At 41.5% G+C, this 22,468-nt stretch overlaps 1 protein-coding gene across 15 annotated transcripts in view; it reads right to left on the bottom strand.

Annotated features, from left to right (window-relative positions):
* Window positions 1-22,468, bottom strand: part of LOC102452695 (uncharacterized) — an 89,816-nt gene that overhangs the window by 4,708 nt on the left and 62,640 nt on the right. For 10 of the 15 annotated variants that reach the window (XM_089770009.1, XM_089770004.1, XM_089770006.1 and 7 more), the window contains 14 exons: window positions 19,332-19,352; window positions 17,899-17,925; window positions 17,119-17,139; window positions 16,283-16,303; window positions 15,581-15,601; window positions 13,160-13,180; window positions 11,724-11,750; window positions 10,937-10,957; window positions 9,856-9,876; window positions 8,527-8,580; window positions 4,922-4,948; window positions 3,808-3,828; window positions 949-969; window positions 200-220 (listed from right to left, as the gene is read on the bottom strand). In XM_089770009.1, coding sequence (XP_089626135.1) covers window positions 200-220; window positions 949-969; window positions 3,808-3,828; window positions 4,922-4,948; window positions 8,527-8,580; window positions 9,856-9,876; window positions 10,937-10,957; window positions 11,724-11,750; window positions 13,160-13,180; window positions 15,581-15,601; window positions 16,283-16,303; window positions 17,119-17,139; window positions 17,899-17,925; window positions 19,332-19,352 — 345 coding nt within the window. The remainder of the gene's footprint in view (window positions 1-199; window positions 221-948; window positions 970-3,807; window positions 3,829-4,921; window positions 4,949-8,526; window positions 8,581-9,855; window positions 9,877-10,936; window positions 10,958-11,723; window positions 11,751-13,159; window positions 13,181-15,580; window positions 15,602-16,282; window positions 16,304-17,118; window positions 17,140-17,898; window positions 17,926-19,331; window positions 19,353-22,468) is intronic. The other 5 variants (XM_089770011.1, XM_089770003.1, XM_089770008.1 and 2 more) reach the window with 4 other exon arrangements.

Here is a 22,468-nt window from a genome sequence, read left to right on the forward strand (position 1 = left end):
GGGAGTGGAGCTGCAGTGTGTGTGCCTGGAGTTGCTGTACACTCTGCTATGGATGGGGAGAAAATGGACTGTCAGGATCCTCTTCTCCATTAAGAGTACCTAGGGAGATGGAGGATTAACAGGAGAAATGGTCCCTCTCTAAATATCCAAGCAATCAGAGAGGGAATACCAGCAAGGGTGTAAACAAGTCTTCACTCACCTAATTCCTTCTGCATTTCACCTGGAAAAAAATCAATTATTACAGTCTTTAAAATTCTTGTTCAGAGTTTCCTTGTAACCATGGATCAAAGATTACCCAGGAAATGAATTAACATTTTGCATAATCTATTATGACTTAAAATAAAAAAAGAGCCAGAGAAATTGATAGCCAAATAGCTGGAATCATACAATAATACATTATTAGAACCAAAAGATAACTTGGGAAACCATTAAGCCCAATCCTCTGCAGTCACAGCAAGACCAAGCCCTGTCTAGGTCTCTGTCCAACCTGCTCTTAAATATCTCCAGTGATGAGGCTTCCACAGTTCCCTAGGCAATTTATTCCAGTGATTAACCACCCTGACAGATAGGAAGTTTTTCTTAATATCCAACCTAAACCTCCCTTGCTAATGAGGTGTAACTGTTAACTCGAACTAAGTCCTTAGTTCGAGTTAACGTTTGACTGCCGCGTGTAGCCGCAGGCAGTTAGTTCTGACTAAGGGGATTTAAAAATGGCACCCAGATGGGACGATGAAAATAAAGCCTGGGATATTTAAATCCTGGGCTTCATTTGCAACTTCGAATGCCTACATTAGCCTCCCTAGTTTGAACTAGGGGGCTAGTGTAAACATATCCAAAAGTGGGAAGGAAGTGTGAGTTTTAATGATACATCAATCATTTTTTTCTTTTCATTCTACAAGAGTCCTACAAATTAGTGGAATACATGAAAGAAGAAGTATACAGACTTACTTATTTTCTTCCCCAAGTTCCCTAAAAAAGAAAAAAAATAGCATCTTTTGTCATAAAATGGCCAAGAATGAAAGTAACTAATAGTTAAAACATTGGAAGCTGTATTGTTCTTTTGGAAAATATTCATGAGAGAGGTGATGAGATAATGAGCACCATTAAGGTTAAGGCCAGAAGGGACAATTTTTATCATCTATCACACAGTGCAGAGATCTTTCCCAAAATAATGCCCACCTTTATTACGACAAATCTTTTGGGAAAAAAAACATCCAATCTTGATTAGAAATTTCAAATGAGAGACAATTTGTTATGAATTTTGGTAATTAATTCCAATGGCTAATCTCCCCTATTCTTAAAATTTTGTAAATGTATTTAAAACGTATTTCCCATCTGAATTTCCCTAGCTTCATTGCCAGCCATTGGGTCTTGTTATACCTTTCTCTGCTAGAGCCAATTATCATATGCTTGTTCTCTATATATGTACTCATAAAGTGTAATTAAGTCTCCCCTTCACTTTGTTAAGCTAAACAGATTGAGCTCTTTGAGTTTATCACAATTAAACACTTTACCTAATACTTCAGTTATTTTCATGAGTCCTCTAAAAAACCCTTTCCACTTTATGAACTTCCTTCTTCAACTTTGGTTTTGCTGAAAATTTGGTTAACATTTATTTTGGCTCATCTTCTGCAGTGTGATACCCCAAACCGGAGCAAGCAGAATGGCCATCTACCGGTTAAAAATACCCAGATTCTCCTTTGTCCAAATTGCAAAACTCACTCTCCACCTACTCATGTAAAAGGAGAAAGACCCTTCAACCGTTAATGAAATCCTTACTCTTCCATGTCCATAAATGGGAAAATGACTGACCCTTCTCCATCCAAACTACGGATGTCAAAGGAAATTTACCCTTGTCTTTCTTGATTTGGTTTACAAAAGAATAACAAAAAGTACTCTTTTCAATATATGCACTTTATTGTTCTCCTGATCTCAATGTAATCAAAGCAACTGAGTTCATTCAAGGAAGAGTCAAGTCTCAGATTTTTTTTCTAAGATTCTCACTCTGATCTCATTGGGGGGGAGGGCGAGGGATGCCAGTTTCATTAAATCTTAATAATTTCTTTGTTGATTTATTTCATGAAAAGGGTAGAGTCCACACATGTTACTATTATCTGAGTGCAAACAATACAAAGTCAGTATGAGTTAACTGATTTTCTTCTGCAAGAATTCTGAACATTAAATGTTACCATGAAATAAAAATCTGGTATCTTACAGTAAATGTGCAACTTGTGGGAAGTTCACTAGGCACAAGATATTTATTTAAATATATTCCACCTCCTAGAGACACCGCCCAATTTAGTATAAGGTAAGATGGCTTCAGAGAACAGTGAATGGGGATGTTCTGTTCAATATACAAGGAAGAAGAGGAGGTAAACAACAGGCATCATGAAACGTAAGTTGTTTGCCCCAGTTTTCTGTCTCAGTCTATAAATGGTGGGGAACCTTGACTGAACTTTTTATGTGGCCTGGGAAAAAGCAGAAAGTCCCACTGCTGAGGAGCTGTATACACTGCAGAGTTTTTCTGGAAAAACTACACTTATGTCCACACTACAATTACATTCTTTCTACCGATTATAGTAAATCTCATTCTATGAGGAAGAAGCCTTTTTCTGAAAGAGCTCTTTCAGAAAAAGGTATGTATAGACACGGAAGAGGGAAGTTTTTTGAAAGAAGAGGCCTCCAGGAAAAAGCTCTGATGGCCATTCTGTCCACAGTAATCAGAACTTAATTGCAAGATATTGTCCGACCAATGCGGACACTATCTTTCGAAAAAGCAGATTGCTTTTTTCTTATGCTTTTGCTGTGTGCACACACTCTTTTGAAATAAGTGTTTCTGGAAGATTCTTCTGGAAAAGCTTCTTCCAAAAGAAGCCTGCCATCTGAGGGATATCTCAGTGGTTTGACCATTGACCTACTTAAACCCAGGGTTGTGAGTTCAATCCTTGAGGGAGAGATTTAGGGCAAATCTTTCAGGGATGGTACTTGGCCCTGCCATGCAGGTAGGGGACTGGACTAGATAACATCTCAAGGTCCCTTCCAGCTCTATGAGATGGTGTATTTCTCTCTACACACATACATATATATATATATATAGGTGTAGCCTGAGTCTCTCCTTGCCATGGAACCCTCATATGTTAGTGTAACTAACAGAGCCAGGGTGTTATGACCCTTCCTTAAGGACAATAAATCTGGCAGAATGTTTTGTCACTGATCCATGCCTGTGGGTGTCCTTTCTTTATGAGTATCACTGAAATATACTGAATTAGCAACCTACATTATCTGTTAGTGCTGATAACAGAGAGTGTCAAGGGTAGAAGCACAGCGTAGCTTGAACAGCATTAATGAGACAACATTTCAGTCTTCAGCACACAAGAATCCTGTAAATACTTTTTTTTTCAAAATACCCATGTTCCAATGGAGAGTTTCTGTAAATCCCTTTATCTAGTAGTGAATACACTGGGTGGGAAACCAGAATATCTATTTCATGCACTAGAAAACATTCCTATGTGACCATCACTACTTCCTTTCAATGGATGTTTTCAGTTCCAGGAGATTGTATGTTTGTTTTCTCATTCCTGATTCTTCTTCAACTTCTTTTGTTCAGACTGTATTTGCAAAGTGCTGCTCAGGTCTCAGCTCTTTGACATACATGATTCAAGAGACCCCAGTATGGACCCTCCTCTTCCCTGGCCCAATAGCCATACAATAAGTGCATCCCTATTACATTTGAGGCTTTTAGAACCTATACAGGAGATTGAAAGTTTGCTCTGGACTGTAAATATTTAGTAAATTAGGCAAACTCACCTGTTCCCTTCTGGAGTTCTTCTGCAAAAGAAAAAGTAGAAGAAAAAGAAAACAATTCCGGGTATGTCCATGGAGATACAAATTGAAGAGGGTGTATGAGATCCTTACTTTCTTGATTAGCATAAAGAATAATCATAGTGCATGAAGCACATAGACTAGTCATAGATTAGTCAATCAGTGAGTTTGTCCAAGGCCCTTCCCTCTACATAGTAGAAAGACAAGATTCTATTCTTGTTTGAATAAGTTTAACAAGATGCTTCATGATCTTGAGTATTACACTCAATGCTCTTATGCTGGCCTCTTTCACAATTGTCAAATTGTGACTTCTGGGGCATTTTATAGACTTTTCTGAAAGAACTATTAATTTTCATTCATACTTTTCCATTTAACTTTTTCTTCCCAGTCAATATTGCTTATAATTTCCTTAGCCCTTTTGAAGCCTAAACCATATGTATGATTCTTCGAGAATGCCTTTTGTTTGCTTATATTCAGTGTTATTGGATGATAATCACTGGTGCCTATACAACCACTCATACCCTATCCAGTGATCATTTTTGTCATACTGAGCTCCAAAATATAGTTATCTTGTGTTGAGTTCAACACCATTTATGCTACAAACTATGCTCTATATTTTAGAAATACTAACAGGTTTTGTCTACACCGCAAGTTTTTGCAGCAGAAAATATGCTAATGAGGGACTCATTTGAATATTTTCTGCCATTTCTTTTTGTCTAAGGGGTTTTTGTACAAAAAGGTAGTGTAGTTGCTTCCGTTTTGCACAAGATCTTTATGCCTCTCCTGGGGTTTTTGCACAAAAAGGAAATGTCTATAATGCTTCTTTTTGTGCAAAAACACCTTGCACAAAAAGAAATGACAGAAATATGTAAATGAGATTGTGACACATGAAAATGAGTCCCTCATTAGCATATTTTCTGCTGCAAAAAGTTGCAGTGTAGATGTAGCCATACTGTTTTATCACAGATTACACAGACTTCCAGTAGTAGAATAAAACTGGCAAAAAGTCAAAGCAGAATTTATGAACAAACATCTTCACGGTTGCGCTGTGAAAAAAGACAACACTGGCTAATGACTAAAGGGGCAGGGAAAATCTCACCTGCCGAGGAACGATTTTTCTGCCTTTCTGAATGATGAGAAGAAAACAACATTTTTCAATGACTAAATACATATTTATCAGTCTATACCTGTGCACACATCTTCCCATTGTCTAACTGTGCAGTCATTGAAGCTAATGGAAACACCTTTTAACTTCAATGGGAGCAAGACTAAGTTTCCTCCAAACCAACCAACCACAACTGAAACCAGACTAACCATGGAGAAAAAGCCAAGTAGTTTTGATAAGATAGTAATTTTAAAAATATTAAAATCTTAAAAATTATAATGTGTCCAGAACTAAATAAACAACTAAAGACAGATCAGAATAACTGAAAATTATTCTGATATAGCTTCATCTTATACAAATAAGCAAGTGTTTCAAATTCTATTCTCTAGATTTCAGATAGTTCACTGAAAATTATATTGATTTCAAGGGGAAGTTACAGTCCGGAATCATAAAATCATAGAATCCTAAGGCTGGAAGAGACCTCAGAAGGTCATCAAGTCCATCCCCTGCCCAAAGCAGGACCAACCCCAACTAAACCATCCCAGCCAGGACTGTGTCAAACTGGGATTTAAACACCTCTAGGGATTCCACCACCTCCCTAGGGAACCCATTCCAGTGCTTCACCACCCTCCCAGTGAAATAGTTTTCCTAATATCCAACCTAGACTTTCCCACTGTGACTGGAGATTAGGGCTGTCAACTGATCTGTGTTAACACCTGCAATTAACACAGGGCAGAATTAATGCTTTAATATTTGTAATGTGTTAATAGCAGGCATTAATGTTGTGCCACTCCTTTGAAGTGCTGCTCTGGCTCTTCAAAGGGGCAACATATTAAGGGCCTGTGATCAGCTGGAGCAGCACATCAAAGGGGCAGTGCAATGTGGAGCCAGGGACCAGCTGACCCTGGGCTCCCATAGTCCTGCCCCTTGAAAATGCTGGGGTGGCCTTTTCAAGGGGCAACACTATACTGAGCTGGGGACAACTGGGGACCCCAGATGATCACAAGCTCTGTGAAGCACTACCCCTTTAAAACACTTGCTGTGTTTCAAAGGGACAACACGAGCAGAGCCCTGTATCAGCTGAGGACTCCAGCTGACTCCGGGCTCCTGCCATGCTACCCCTTTGAATGCCACAGCTGTGTTTCAAAGCAGCAGCTATACTGAGCCTGGGGTCAGCTCCAGCTAATCCCAGGCCACAACAGCATTTCAAAAGGGCAGTGCACATGATTAATCACGCAATTAATCATGATAAATTTTTGTAATTGCTTGACAGTCCTACTTGAAACCATTGCTCCTCATTCTGCCTTCTGTCACTAATGAGAACAGCCTCTCTCCATCCTCTTTGGAACCCCTCTTCCAGAAGTTAAAGTTGCTATCAAATCCCCCCTCACTCATCTCTTCTGTAGATTAAATAAGCCCAAATCCATCCTCCTCTCCTTGTAGGTCATGTGCTCCATCCCCTAATCATTTTTATGGATCTTCACTGGATTTTCTGTAATGTTTCCACCTCCTCCCTGTAATGGGAGACCAAAATAAGATGCAATTGTCCGAGACAGAACATCAGAAATGGCTGCCCGTCGCAGGGAGCCATAGCCTGTAATACCTCTAAGGCTGGTATAGGGGGCTCTGTCTGTGAGGTGGAGTGTTTTCCATATAAGGGCATGTAAATTAATAATCTTCCCCTGCTCGCTCCACCCATTGCAGTGAAAGATCAGCCAATGGGCTGACTTGTGCTCAGGCCTGCTACTCCACCCACTGCAGCAAAAACCAACCTATGGGGTGATAAGTTCACAGGCAATAAAACAGGCAGGCAGCCCCTCTCTCACTGGGGATTCGCATTGAGTGAACGCCTGGCCTGATCACCCAGACGCCTTGCACCCCCCGCTCTCGAGTCTTACTGAGTGTACTCCGAGTTGGTCGACCCGAGTGGAGATAGTTTATGAGCATGTGACCGGTACTTGTGTTCCTGCTGTCTCCAGAACTGGTATAACCGCCCACCCCCCCCCCCCCGCCATCATCCCTATCCTAATTGATTTCTTAGTTGTCCTTATTGCTTGTCAAGTGACAGTGGTTAAAAAGTTATTAAGTTTATGAATAGTTGTGGTTTAGGGTTTTTACTGTTTCCTTGTATAAAGTTGTGTAAATAATCAGCCCTATGGACAATACCAGTGTTAATTCAACTGTTCCTAACCCCTGGGCAGTTATTGGGAATTATTGTGATTTAGAAAAGCCTGAGGGAATTGTTTTGTGTTGTCTGGCAATCTGTTTAATTTTTGTTCTGATGATTGCCTGGCGTCATCAAAATAAAATCAGTTTGTGCTTTTTAAAACCCCCAGTTGTGGTCTCATCCTTTCCGGCATCCCTTCGAACTTCGTGTATTACGGGGACTGACAGCAATATTCCTGTAATATATTAGGTCAATGAAAACATTTGGTTTTCTAAAACTATGATTTTTTCCCCAAATTTGATAATTTCAATATAAAAGTAACTTCATTTTGAAATAAAAAAAAAAAAAACCCAGAAGTTATAATACTTTTCTGCTTGCTTGCTTTCAGTCCCCCAGATTTTGTTTGTTTGTTCTCAAAACATATGTTCTCATGGAAATATTTTAAAAAGCCCTCAGTCTGGTAGCAAATTCACTAGACCATTAAGGAGAACTTCTGAACTCTATTTCCAGCTCTAGCAAATATTTCTGTGTGATTATTATTACTTTGTTGACTAGAAAATTGTCATACAGCTTCATTGGGGTGCTCTGCATGGGACATGGGTTCTCAGTCTGGGAGCAGCTCTTTGGAGAAGACTATTTGAGACCCATTGCTGTATCATGGTCTGGTCAGAATCTCTGCATGGGCTTTGCCCTTCTGCACTCCTCAGTACCTAAAACTTCTGCACCCATATCCTTCCCACATCAGTACCCCAATCTACCCCCGGTGGTAAGAAGGAACTAAATGGGGAAGGATTGACAGAGGACTATATACAGCACAATAACAATGCCACTCCATGGTGTTTCAAGCTGACTGATGGGTACTGCTAGGGGTAAAGACTTGTGATGACAGTGAACATGAAAGTGTTATGGAATAGCAAGCCCTATAGCCCATACCTATGTGAGCCACCTACATCACCATATGGATTTAAGCAATCACTCAAAGAAGAATTCCCCCATAGGATACTGTAGTAAATACTAAAGTTGATTAACACTTACAGAGGTCTGCACGGTGCAATGTGGAACTAGTTGCTAAACATTTCCCTGATAAACTTAGAAACTAAAGCACAATCTTGCTTGGCAGTCTCACCTGCCAACCTGAACCAAGAAGAGAAAGACCACCTGATAGTGAAAATACCCTGACTCTCCTCAGTCCCATTTACAACACTCGCTCATTTCCAAGTGTCTGCAAAAGCAGAAGGATGCCGCCCTCTCAGGCTATCTCTAGACTGTAATGAAAAGTTGGAAAAATATTTGCAAAGATACGTCTCTCGGAAAAGCTCAGCAGTATAGATGTAGGCTCAGACATTAAAGAAATCCTGCCTCTACTGTATCCTTCAATGGGGAAATGACAGACACTTCTACCTCCAAACTGCAGAAGTCAACTCCAGCTTACCCTTTTCATCCTTGAGTTGGGCTGCAAAAGAAAAGTTTTCTTTCCTGAGTTGGGCTACAGAGGAAAAACACAAAGGACAATATTCAATATATGAAATATATTGTCAAATTAAAGGCCCAACCCTGATCCCAGTGAATCCAATGGAAGTCTAGTCACTGAATTTTTTGAAGGAAGAATTTAGTTTTGTATTCAGGAATGCTCTTTTTTTCCACTGAAACACTTACTCTGCCCCAAAATAATTGGATAACTGCATGGAAGCGTTAAAATGTCTCCTTCAATTTGTTATGTAAAAAAAAAAGGTTGAAGCTGAATGGGGAAAACTATTCTCCCTCCGTCTCTGTCAAGTGGAATAGAGTATCTGCATGGCCTGTGTTATTACAAGCTCTGAATTAGCTCTAGCAAGTCACTTTACCACTACTCACCACCCAGAACTTTTTCATTTAGTGGAGGGATTCAGTTCCAAGACTGAGTGGACATTTCCACTCCCTTGGTCTGACTCCCTTGGATTTCTCCCCCCAACAAAGTGCAGGTAAGATTTCACTTTCATGATATAACACAATACCAGAGTGACCTACACAGACTCTCCAACCAGACCCATGGGACCTTCAATGACAGCATATCCGATGCAGATCACAGAATCATAGAACACTAGAACTGGAAGAGACCTCAAGAAATCGAGTTCAGCCCCCTACCCTCACAAAAGGACCAATCAACCTCTAATAGGAAGATTTTACATGGATTTGTAAATGTGAATGAACTGCTCTCAGTCCAGCTCCCATACATGTTCACATTCCACCTCACAAGTGGCTTTATGACCACCGAAGGATAAGTGTATGTGAGTTAAGAAGAATAAAAAAACAGGACTATGTAGCACTTTAAAGATTAACAAGATGGTTTATTATCTTGTTAGTCTTTAAAGTGCTACATAGTCCTGCTTTTTGATTCAGCTACACCAGACTAACATGGCTACATTTCTATCACTATTCTAAGATAAGGAGAGACCTTATGGGAAACTTTGAATATTAATGCAGAGACCTTAAAATGTACTCCACATTCAGCGGGAAGCAAGCATTAACCTTGTTCCTGTTAATATGTAATGAAGATTTGAACCCTCAAATCTAATTTTAAAGATTGAATAAATTCCATATTCAGCACACGGATTTCAATTGAATTACGTAAACAGAAAATGATACCTAACAGGACTGATATTTTGGAGACTAATGAGGTAAAATGGAATATTTAGGGAGTGGACATGATATTTACGTATATACGATACATATTATACATTAGGGAAAGAAAACCAGGGTGTTACTGCTTACACAAACTCACCGTTTTCTGTCTGCAGTTGCTCTGCAAAAGAAAGAACATGATCAATCACCATTTGCAGTTTTGTTTTTTAGAATGGAGAGCGGGAGAACATAAAATGTGGACACTTAAACTACTGACAATATGAACAGTATTTCATGGCCACATTCCAGATGGCACATATTCAGTGGGTATTGATCCAACTGAGTATTTGGTCACAGATTACCACCATGTTAAATTCAAGGGGAACCTCTGTAAACCTGTACTCTTTTCTTTGGCAACGTCCCTGAGGGGGTGGTACACCTAGGTTGTGCACCCAGGTAAGAGGAAGGGTCTAAACTTTTCTTCATTCCAATCAGCTTTAATCACAGATCTCTGTCCTTGGGAGCGCTGGCTTTCAGTTTGGCACAGCAAGGGCCATTGTAAGTTGAATGCTGCTCTCCAAAATATCTGACACGTTGCAAGTGTCTGTCAGAAATGGGCTTTGCCTCTGTGTGGGGACACAGAGTTTGAAGCCTGGAGAATCTATCACAATGTAAAACAAAGTCATTAACTACTAAGAACTAACTAACTAGATAACATCAACAAGAACAAGAACTATCTAAGAAACAAAATAATTTCAGAATTGTAAAAAAAAAAAAACCGCAACAAAACAGGAAACTGGGGAGCTGCAACTCAGGCCAAAGGCAGTTGAGAAGGAACTGGAGGATTAAGGAAACCTTCTGGCATGCATGGGCCAGTGGATGCCACGTATTCGCAGTCTCTGCAGGAACGGCTTCAAAATCTCTGAACGAAGCCCTGGGACAGCACTAAGGTTCAGAGGGTGCATCGACAGGGACCTCTTGAAGAAGAAGAACTAAATTTTTTTTCCTGGGAGTTACATTTCCTGCTGGACACACTGAAAAACCTTGGAGCATTCACATACAAATGCCAGAACACAAAATTATCCTCAGAGCCATGAAATTGTCAGTGTTGCTAATTTCAAACAAACAAAAGAGATTATAAAGTGCAGAGAAGTTGAACTATAAATTCACTCATCTTCTACTATACGAGATTAGTGTGTGCTCGCCAGGTAATACACAGGAGGAAGAAGACACAGACTTACCTATCGCAATCTGTAGGTTTTCTGAAACAAAACAAATAACCAGTGAGAGTGACAGAGACTCTTCCAATGCTGACACAGATTGTAGGAGAAACTGAGGGAGGATTCAGGGGAGTGGCGGTATACAAGAGCAGCCAGTTGCACCATGCCAAGGAGCTGCTGGAGGAAAAAACCCTCCAATGCACAGAACGTGCGTACACGTCTGAGTGGAACAGGTGTGAACAAGCCCTCAAAGAAGAACACTTCTTCCTTTTGTAAAGGAGGACAAGAAAACTCAAACAATTTTCAATGATTTACCCTGCATCCATTCTTCATGGTACAGATATCGCTGAATTGGCTTGGACAGCAGGGACGATTGTGGAGCTATTGCAGAGCTGGTCCTACCATGAGGCCAAGAAAGGCGGCCGCCTCAGTTGCCAGATTGTGGAGGGGCGTCACTAGGACCCAGAATGTAGAACATTGTGTCTGCTGCTGGTGCATATGTGCATATGGGGACGTCATTTGAGCTCCCTGCCCCAGGGGACAAATATTGTGGGTTGGTCCTGGGCTACCCACCCTGTATATACACCCTAGGGTCCAGTGCGGGTTGTACTTGGAGTGGCTGGCTCGGACAGCTGCACACATGACCTGCATTAACAGTGTGACACAATTTTTAAGCAGCTTAGCCAGCAAAGAGGTAGCACGAGCATGTCTTAGTGATCTGCTAATCACCCAGCCCGCTCCAAGAGCAGATACAGCTCCTCAGGCAGAGACTTGAGCTTTGCTGATGGAGGTAGAATGGAAATCTTACCTGCTTCTGGAAGCTCTTTTTTGATCTCTAAATGAGGACAAGAAACATAAAGCAATGTTCACAGATTAACTGTGTTGTTCCTTTTTCTTCTTAAGACACACACAGACATTGGACGGAAATCCTGCTCCCCAAAGAGTTCAGGTCAAACTTCTCTTGCTGGCTAATCAGAGGAGATCTGAGTCCTGAGTCTCTTTTTACTCCTGCCATTCACAAGGGCTCTGTAGGGAGTCTAAGCTGCTCCACCATTTCTCTAAGTATTCACACACCCTTGCTGTCACCGCAGGATGCTGAGGAAACTTCCAATTAAGAGGTTCCTGGAAATCCCAGTTCCCATTGTTCCTGGGTGGTGGGATGACCTGAGCAAGATTTCCCAAACATTCACATAGGAGAGAGGGGGCAGTTCATAAAGTCTTAGTCCTGGTCTACACAAGGACCTTCATCTGAAATAAGACCCCAAACTCAATTTTGTTAGTTAAGCATCCACGTGAATTCAAAACTGTTACTTAGGAAGAAGGGGCCATGGAATTCGAGCTCCATGGTCCTGCTTTTCATGGGTAATAAGGGTTTTCCTGAACTTGTATGACTGAAATAACATGAATGTGGCTGCTTCAGTGCAGCTAATTACAACTAGTGGGCTTCTGGGACCCCTCCCACAGCTCCCCATGGAACACTCTGGAGCTCTGAGTGTGAAGTACCAGATCTCCATCAACAGAGTCTGCCTCGGACTATAATTATTTCTTGCCTGTATTGGGGGGACAGAAATTTGAAGTTGTACAATCAGGTGCCCAGAAGTCAAAATCAGTATTTTTGAAATAATCAACTAGTGTAGACATGGCCCTGCAAAATTACAGCCTCGCTGTAGGGGATGCGTGGGGATATCAAAACAGTGTGGGCCAAAGTTTCTGATGAGCTCGTCATCAGGTATTGGGTTCCCAGTTCCAAAAACTGGGGCACATTTCCTAACGTGGCAGCATGAAGAAGCAGGCAAAGGGGACCTGGCAAGAATCCGACAGGGCCTCAGAACCCAACAAGCAGAGTTTCAGGAGACTGAATTGAATTTTCCAAGGATCTTCTCTGGGTATCTTGGAGGGATGGCAGGTGCTCAGTTTGAGGGGTGGGAAGGACTGGTTTCTCATCTCTCAGAGAAGTTGTGAGGTGTTTGGCGGGGCCACTGATTGCTGGGTAGGCAGGTTTGAGGAAGCATTGAACTCCAGCATCCTCAACCAGAGATGTGCGATAAAACAGACATCCTCCCTCAATACTTGTCCAACACAGCCCTGCAATGTCTCCTCTCCACATGGATTTGCAGAAAGCTAGCAAGGGCTCAACTCTGTGCTGCACAAGGGATCCTCCACCAATCGAAGTTTCCATGTAACAGTCTAGCTGCATGTAGGGCTGTCAGGGCCCATGACTGAGGTGTAATTCAGAACACTCACCATTTGCTTTTTGGAGTTGCTCTGGGAAAGAATCACAGAGAAAAGAGAAAGAGAAAAATAATGAATGGCCGTGTATGTTTTAGCCATCTGTAGAGCAAGATTAATACAAATGTTGACGATGACTATTGGTCATTGAGCAGGAAAGAGCCTTTGCCAGCTCTTGTCATTCTAAGGAGCTAGTCACATGCCCATTTTTCTCCCTAGAATGCTAGGAGAGAGATTAGGTATCCAACGTATAAAACCATTTCAGCAAAAACTTTTCCTGTTATGTGCAAGTGGAAAAGAAGTCCACAGGGCACAAATCTAACTCTCAAGAGTCTTGCTATTATTTACTTAATGAATTGTGTTCTATAGTCACTCACAATGCTCAGTCCTTTTGATTTGTACATTTTCTTTATTGTGATATCTGGTTGCTTGAGAATTACGTGGCCTAGAGTATGATTTGGGGTGTTCACTTGAAAATGCCAGAATATAAAGCAAAACTACAAACATAATTGGCAAAGAAGCTAGTATGATGTTTCATGGTCCTCTGCTTTCATGGTGTCTTTGGAAGTTTAAAAGAATAGCTGGGGAGGTAAATGAGCACCAGCTCTCAGATGTCCCTCAAGTGTGTCAATGCTATTCACAATGCAAACCAGGGAAACTGCTTCATCAATAGTGGGAAGGATGAGCGAGGTTTAAAGATTAATCAATCCTTTTTTTTCATTCCCCAAGGCTCTGTCTACAGTGCAGGCTACTTGCATAAGAACTTTTGTGGAAAAGCACAAGAGCGCCCATTACATTTTTAAATCACTCGATTAATCGTGATTTTTTAAAACCTCTTGACAGCCCTACTTGAGACCATTGCTCCTCGTTCTGACTTCTGTCACAGCTGAGAACAGCCCCTCTCCATCCTCTATGAGACTCCTCTTCCGGCAGTTGAAGATGCTATCATTTCCCCCTCATTCTTCTGTTCTGTAGTCTAAATAAGTCCAAATCCATCATTGTCTCCTCATAGGTCATGTGCTCCAGCTCCCTAATCATTTTTATTGCCCTTTGCTGGACTTTCTTTAATGAGTCCACGTCCTTTCTGTAATGTGGGCCCAAAACTGGACAAAATACTCCAGAAAAACATCAGATGGTAGGGTACGGTTATAAAAACTGGCCATGAAACTGATAGAGACTGAGCACACAATCTAGATAAATGTTCAGTAAAGTCAGAATTTATATTTACTTATTATTTCCAGGAGTTTAAAATTACTTGTTCCTCTGAAGCAAAACAGAAAAATTCATATTGAAATTTCTTGTACACATTTTTAAATCAATGAAAACATTTGGGTCCCTAAAATGGATTTTTTCCCCCACTTTTGATCCTTTCAGTACAAATGTAACTTTGTTTTGAAATAAAAAAAAACCCCAAAAGTTAAAATACTTTTCTGCTTGCTTCCTTTTAATCCCCCAGATTTTGTTTGTTTGTTTGTTCTCAAAACATCTATGCCCTCATGGAAACATTTTGAAAAGCCCTCAGTCGCATAGTTAATTCACTGGACCGCTAGGGAGAATTTCTGGGTTCTATTTCCTGCTCTAACAAATATTTCCGTGTCACTGTTATGACTTCTTTGGGGGCTTTGCGCAGGACATGGGTTCTTGGTTTGGAAGCAGCTCTTTGGAAAAGACTGTTTGAGACCCATTTCTGTGTCCTGGTCTGCATGGGTTTTGCCCAGCTGCATTCCTCAGAACCTAAAACTTCTGCACCCATATCCCTCCTGCATCAGCACCCCAATCTACCCCCGGTGGTAAGAAGGAACGAAATGGGGAAGGATTGACAGAGGACTATATACGGCACAATAACAATGCCACTCCATGGTGTTCCACAGCTGACTGATGAGTACCGCTAGGGATGAAGACTTAAGATGACAGCGAACGTGGTAGTGTTATGGAACGATAAGCCCTCTGGATCATATCTGAGTGAGCCACCTACATCTCCATATGGGTATGAGCAATCACTCCGAGAAGAATCCCCCCTGAAGATACTTTAGTAAATCCTAGAGTTGATTAACACTTACAGAGGTTTGCACGGTGCAATGCGGAGCTGGTTGCTAAATATTTCCCTGATAAACTCAGCAACTAAAGCACAATCTGGCTTGGCAGTCTCATCTGACAACCTGGACCAACCTGACAATGAAAATACCCTGACTCTCCTCAGTCCCAGTTACAACACTCACTTCCAAGTGACTGCAATAGCAGGATGCAGCCCTCTCAGGCTATGTCTAGGTTACAGTGAAAAGTTGGGAAAAGACATGCAAAGATAAGTATCTCGGAAAAGCTTGGCACTATAGATGTAGTCTCAGGCATTAAAGAAATCCGGTCTTCTCTATATCCCTCAATGGGGAAATGACAGACCCTTCTACCTCCAAAGTGCAGAAGCTGCCACCAACTTACCCTTCTCTTCCTTGAGTTGGGCTGCAAAAGAACAACACAAAGAACAATCTTCAATATATGAAATTTATTGTTATCAAATTAATGGCCCGACTCCGATCCCAGTGCAGGCAATAGACATTTAGTCACATACTTCTTTGAAGGAAGTAGTTTGGATTCAGGAATGCGCTTTTCTTTTTCTGAAACACTTACTCTGCCCCAATATGATTGGATAACTCCATTGAAGCTTTAAAATGTCTCTTTCGATTTCTTATGTTAAAATAAAAAGAGGGGTTCCAAATCATCAAAGGAAAGGAAAAGTTATTTCTAAATTAAAAATGAGAATGTTCATCATTTATTAGTGACAAAATTTACCCTTTCTTATGGGAAGTTTCTGCTAACATCACAAATGTTGAACGTTAATGCGGAGACCTTGAATGGTACTCCACATGCAGTGGGAAGCAAGCATTAACCTTGTTCCTATTAATGTGTAATGCAGATTTGAACCCTCAAATCTAATTTTACAGATTAAATTAATTTTGTATGCAGCACATTGATTTCAATTGAATTAAATAAACAGAAAATGATACCTAATAGAACTGATATTTTGGAGCCTAATGAGGTATAATGGTAAATTTAGAGAGTCGACATGATATTTACACATACACGATATATATTATACATTAGGGAAAGAAAACGAGGGTGTTACTGATTACACAAACTCACCTTTTTCTGTCTGCAGTTGCTCTGCAAAAGAAAGTACATAATCAGTCACCATTTGCAATTTTGTTTTTTAGAACGGGGGGAAGGAGAATGTAAAATGTGGACTCTTCAATTACTAACAGTATGAACAGCATGACGTGGCCATATTCCAGATGGCACCTATTCAGTGGGTTTTGATCCAAGTGAGTATTTGGTCACAGATTACCACCCATATTAAGTACATGCGGAACCTCTGTAAATCTGTACTCTTTTGTTGGGTAACGTCCCTGAGGGGTGGTACACCTAGATTTTAGAACCAGGTGAGAGGCGGGGTATAAACTTTTCTTCATTACAATCAGCTTTAATCAGAGATCTCTGTTCTTGGGATCCCTGGCCTTCAGTTTGGCACAGCAAGGGCAAATGTTCTCGCAAACATCTGACACATTGCAAGTGTCTGTCATAAATGGGCATTGCCTTTGTGCAGGGACACAGAGTTTGAAGCCTGGAGAATCTATCACGATGTAAAACAAAGTTGTTAACTACTAAGAACTAATTAACTAGATAACGTCAACAAGAGCAGGAACTAAGAAACTAAATAATTTCAGAATTGTCAAAAAAAAAAAAACAACGCAACAAAACAGGGAACTGGGGAGCTGCATCTCAGGCTAAAGGCAGTTGAGAAGAAACTGGAGGACTCAGGAAACACATGCATGATGCCTCCTAGTTTGCATGGGCCAGTTGGTGCCACGCATGCACAGCCCCTGCAGAGAAGTTGAACTATACAATTAACCATTTTCTACTATACGAGATTAGTGTGTGTTCGCCAGACAATACACAGGAGGAAGGAGTCACAGACTTACGTATCACAATCTGTAGGTTTTCTGAAACAAAACAAATAACCAGTGAGAGTCACAGAGCCTTTTCCAATGCTGACACAGATTGTAGGAGGAACTGAGGGAGAGTTCAGGGCAGTGGTGGTATACAAAAGCAGGCAGTGGCAACATGCCAAGGAGCTGCTGGAGGAAAAAAACCTCCAATGCACAGAAGACGAATACACTTTTGAGTGGAACAGGCGTGAACAAGCCCTCAAAGAAGAACACTTCTCCCTTTTGTAAAGGAGGACAGGAAAACTCAAACAATTTTCAATGATTTACCCTGCATCTATTCTTGAAGGTACAGATATCGCTGAATTGGCATGGACAGCAGGGAGGATGGTGGAGCTAGAGCAGGGCTAGCGAGGCCAACAGAGGCAGCCGCTTCAGGTGTCAGATTGTGGAGGGGCGCCACTAGGACCCAGAATGTAGAACATTGTGTCTGCTGCTGGTGCATATGTGCATATGGGGGCGTTATTTGAGCTCCCTGCCTCAGGGGCCAAATACTGTGGGCTGATTTTGGGCTAGCCACCCTGTATATGCCCCCCCCAGGAGCCAGTGGGGTTGTACTTGGAGTGGCTAGCTTGTACACATGAACACATGACCTGAGTTAAAAATGTGACACAATTTTTGAGCAGCCTAGCCAGAGAAGAGGTAGCAGGAGCATGTTTTAATGATCTGCTAATCACCCACCCTGCTCCAAGAGCAGCTGCAGCCACCTAGGCAGAGACTTGAGCTTTGCTGATGGAGGTAGAATGGAAATCTTACCTGCTTCTGGAAACTCTTTTTTACTTTCTAAATGAGGACAAGAAACATAAAGCAAAATCACTGATTGACTGTGTTGTTCCTTTTTATCCTTAAGACACACACAGACATTGGACGGAAATCCTGCTCCCCAGAGAGTTAAGGTCAAACTGCTGTTGCTGGCTAATCAGAGGAGGTCTGAATCCCAGGTCTCTTTCAACTCCTGCCATTCTCAAGGGCTCTGCAGGGAGGCAAAGTTGCTCCACCATTCCTCTACAAATTCACACACCCTTCCTGTGGCCACAGAATGCTGTGGAAACTTCCCATTGAGAGGTCCCTGTAAATCCCAGTTGCCATTTTTCCTGGGTGGTGGGATCAACTGAACCACATTTCCCAAACATTCCCAAGGGAGAGAGGGGGCAGTTCATAAATTCTTAGTCCTGGTCTACACAAGGACGTTCGTCTGAAATAAGACCCCAAACTCAAATTTTGTTAGTGAAGCATCCACATGAATTCAAAACTGTTACTTAGGTAGAAGGGGCTGAGGAATTCGAGCTCCATGGTCCTGCTTTTCATGAGGACTAAGGGTTCTCCAGAACTTTTATGTCTGAAATAACATTAATGTGGCTGCTCCAATGCAGATAATAAAAACTAATGGGCCCCCGGGGTGCCTCCCATAGCTCCACAGGTAACGCCCTGGGGCTCTGAGTGTGAGGTACCACATCCGCATCAACAGAGTCTGTCTCAGACTACAGTCCATTCTTGCCCATATCGAAGGGACAGAAATGTGAAGTTGTGAAATCGGGTGTCCAGAAGTCAAAATTAGTATATTTGAAATAATCAACTAGTGTAGACATGGCCCTGCAAAATTACAGCCTCGCTGTAGGGGATGCGTGGGGGATATCAGAACATTGTGGGCCAAAGATTTGATGAGCTCATCATCAGGTATTGGAAACCGAGTACCAAAAATTGGGGCACATTTTCTAACGTGTCAGCATGAAGCAGCAGGCAAAGAGGACCTGGCAAGAATCTGAAAGGGGCTCAGAACCCAACCAGTAGAGTTTCATTGAATCCCAGGAGACTGAATTGAAATTTCCAAGGAACTCCTCTGGGTATCTTGGAGGGATGGCTGGTGCTCAGTTTGAGGGGTGGGAAGGACTGTTTCCTCATCTCTCAGAGGAGTTGTGAGGTGTTTGGAGGGTGTCACTGATTGCCAGCTAGGCAGGTCTGAAAAAGCATTGAACTCCAGGATCCCCAACCAGAGATGTGCGATAAAACAGACATGCTCCCTCAATACTTGTCCAACACAGCCCTGCGCATGGATTTGCAGAAGGCTAGCAAGGGCTCAACTCTGTGCTGCACAAGAGATCCTCCACCCATGGAAGTTTCCATGTAACAGTCTAGCTGCATGCGGGACTATCGGAGCCTGCGAAGGAGGAGTAATTCAGAACACTCACCATTTGCTTTTCGGAGTTGCTCTGGGAAAGAATCACAGAGAAAAGAGCATGAGAAAAATAATGAATGGCCGTCTATGGTTTAGCCATCTGTAGAGCAAGATTAATACAAATGTTGACAATGGTTATTGGCCATTTAGCGGGAAAGAGCCTTTGTCAGCTCTTGTCATTCTAAGGAGCTGGTCACATGCCCATTTTTCTGCCCAGAACACTGGGAGGGAGATTAGGTCCCCTCTATATTGTACAATTTCAGCAGAAACTTTTACAGTCATGTGCAAGTGGAAAAGAAGTCCACAGGGCACAAATCTAACCCTCCTAAGATGGGTGTCAGCAAATGGGCTGTGTCCATAAAAGCTCATGATAAGACCTACATGTTTTGTTAGTCTATAAAGTGCTACCAGACCATTTGTTGTTTTTTAGAAATTGAAAGAGTCTTGCTATTATTTACTGAATGAATTGTACGCTATAGTCACTCACAATGCTCAGTCCTTTTGATTTGTACATTTTCTTTACTGTGATATCCGGTTGCTTGAGAATTACATGGCGTAGAGGATAATTTGGGTTGTTCACTTCAAAATGCCAGAATATAAAACAAAACTACAAACATAATTGGCAAAGAAGCTAGTATGATGTTCCATGGTCCTCTCCTTTCATGGTGTCTTTTAGGAAAGCAGCCGTATTACCAAGACCTGCATTTCATTGATGCTTTAGTGCAGGAAGATTTGCTTTGGAAGTTTAAAAGAATAGCTGGGGACGTAAATGAGCACCAGCTCTCAGATGTACCTCAAGTGTGTCAATGTAATTCACAATGCAAACCAGAGAAACTGCTTCATCAATAGTGGGAAGGATGAGAGAGGTTTAAAGATTAATCAATCCTTTTTTTTCATTCCCCAAGGCTCTGTCTACAGTGCAGGCTACTTGCATAAGAACTTTTGTGGAAAAGCACAAGAGCGCCCATTACATTTTTAAATCACTCGATTACTTGTGCTTTTTTAAAATCTCTTGACAGCCCTACTTGAGACCATTGCTCCTCATTCTCCCTTCTGTCACAGCTGAGAACAGCCCCTCTCCATCCTCTTTGGGACCCCTCTTCCGGCAGTTAAAGATGCTATCATTTCCCCCTATTCTTCTCTTCTGTAGACTAAATAAGTCCAATTCCATCATCCTTTCCTCATAGGCCATGTGCTCCAGCCCCCTAATCATTTTTATTGCCCTTTGCTGGACTTTCTGTAATACGTCCACGTCCTTTCTGTAATGGGGGCCCAAAATTGGACAAATTACTTCAGAAAAACATCAGATGGTAGGGTACGGTTATAAAATCTGGCCATGAAACAGATAGAGACTGAGCACACAATCTAGATAAATGTTCAGTAAAGTCAGAATTTATATTTACTTATTATTTCCAGGAGTTTAAAATTACTTGTTCCTCTGAAGCAAAACAGAAAAATTCATATTGAAATTTCCTGTACACATTTTTACATCAATGAAAACATTTGGGTCCCTAAAATGGACTTTTTTCCCCACTTTTGATAATTTCAGTACAAATGTAACTTCGTTTTGAAATTTAAAAAAAACCCAAATGTTAAAATACTTTTCTGCCTGCTTGCTTTTAATCCCCCAGATTTTGTTTGTTTTTTGTTTGTTTGTTTGTTTGTTCTCAAAACATCTATGTCCTCATGGAAACATTTTGAAAAGCCCTCAGTCTCGTAGTAAATTCACTGGACCGCTAGGGAGAATTTCTGGGTTCTATTTCCTGCTCTAGCAAATATTTCCGTGTGACTGTTATGACTTCTTTGGGGGCTCTGCACAGGACATGGGTTCTCAGTGTGGGAGCAGCTCTTTGGAAAAGAATGTTTGAGACCCATTGCTGTATCCTGGTCTGGACAGAGTCTCTGCATGGGCTTTGCCCAGCTGCACTCCTCAGAACCTAAAACTTCTACACCCATATCTATCCCCCATCAGCACCCCAATCTACCCCCGGTGGTAAGAAGGAACGAAATGGGGAAGGATTGACAGAGAACTATATACAGCACGATAACAATGCCACTCCATGGTGTTCCACAGCTGACTGATGAGTACCGCTAGGGATGAAGACTTAAGATGACAGCCAACGTGGTAGTGTTATGGAACGATAAGCCCTCTGGATAATATCTGAGTGAGCCACGTACATCTCCATATGGGTATGAGCAATCACTCAGAGAAGAATCCCCCCTGAAGATACTTTAGTAAATCCGAGAGTAGATTAACACTTACAGACGTTTGCACGGTGCAGTGTGGAGCTAGTTGCTAAACATTTCCCTGATAAACTCAGCAACTAAAGCACAATCTGGCTTAGCAGTCTCACCTGCCAATCTGGACCAACCTGACTATGAAAATACCCTGACTCTCCTCAGTCCCAGTTACAACAGTCACTCACTCACTCCTGCAAAAGCAGGATGCAGCCCTCTCAGGCTATGTCTAGGTTGCAGTGAAAAATTGGGAAAAGACATGCAAAGATACGTATCTCGGAAAAGCTCGGCACTATAGACGTAGACTCAGGCATTAAAGAAATCCTGCCTTCTCTATATCCCTCAAGGGGGAAATGACAGACCCTTCTACCTCCAAAGTGCAGAAGCTGCCACCAACTTACCCTTCTGTTCCTTGAGTTGGGCTGCAAAAGAACAAAACAAATAACAATTTTCATTATATGAAATTTATTGTTATCAAATTCATGGCCAAACTCCGATCCCAGTGCAGGCAATGGAAGTCTAGTCACATAATTCTTTGACGGAAGTAGTTTTGGATTCAGGAATGTGCTTTTCTTTTTCTGAAATACTTACTCTGCCCCAATATGATTGGATAACTCCATGTAAGCTTTAAAATGTCTCTTTCGATTTCTTATGTTAAAATAAAAAGAGGGGTTCCAAATCATCAAAGGAAAGGAAAAGTTATTTCTAAATTAAGAATGAGAATATTCATCGTTTATTAGTGACAAAATTCACCCGTTCTTATGGGAAATTTCTGCTAACATCACAAATGTTGAACGTTAATGCAGAGACCTTGAAATGTACTCCACATGCAGTGGGAAGCAAGCATTAACTTTGTTCCTATTAATGTGTAATGCAGATTTGAACCCTCAAATCTAAGTTTACAGATTGAAT

Source organism: Pelodiscus sinensis, chromosome 18 (assembly GCF_052426305.1).
Source record: "Pelodiscus sinensis isolate ZL-2025 chromosome 18, ASM5242630v1, whole genome shotgun sequence".
In the NCBI taxonomy this organism is placed as follows: Eukaryota; Metazoa; Chordata; order Testudines; family Trionychidae; genus Pelodiscus; species Pelodiscus sinensis.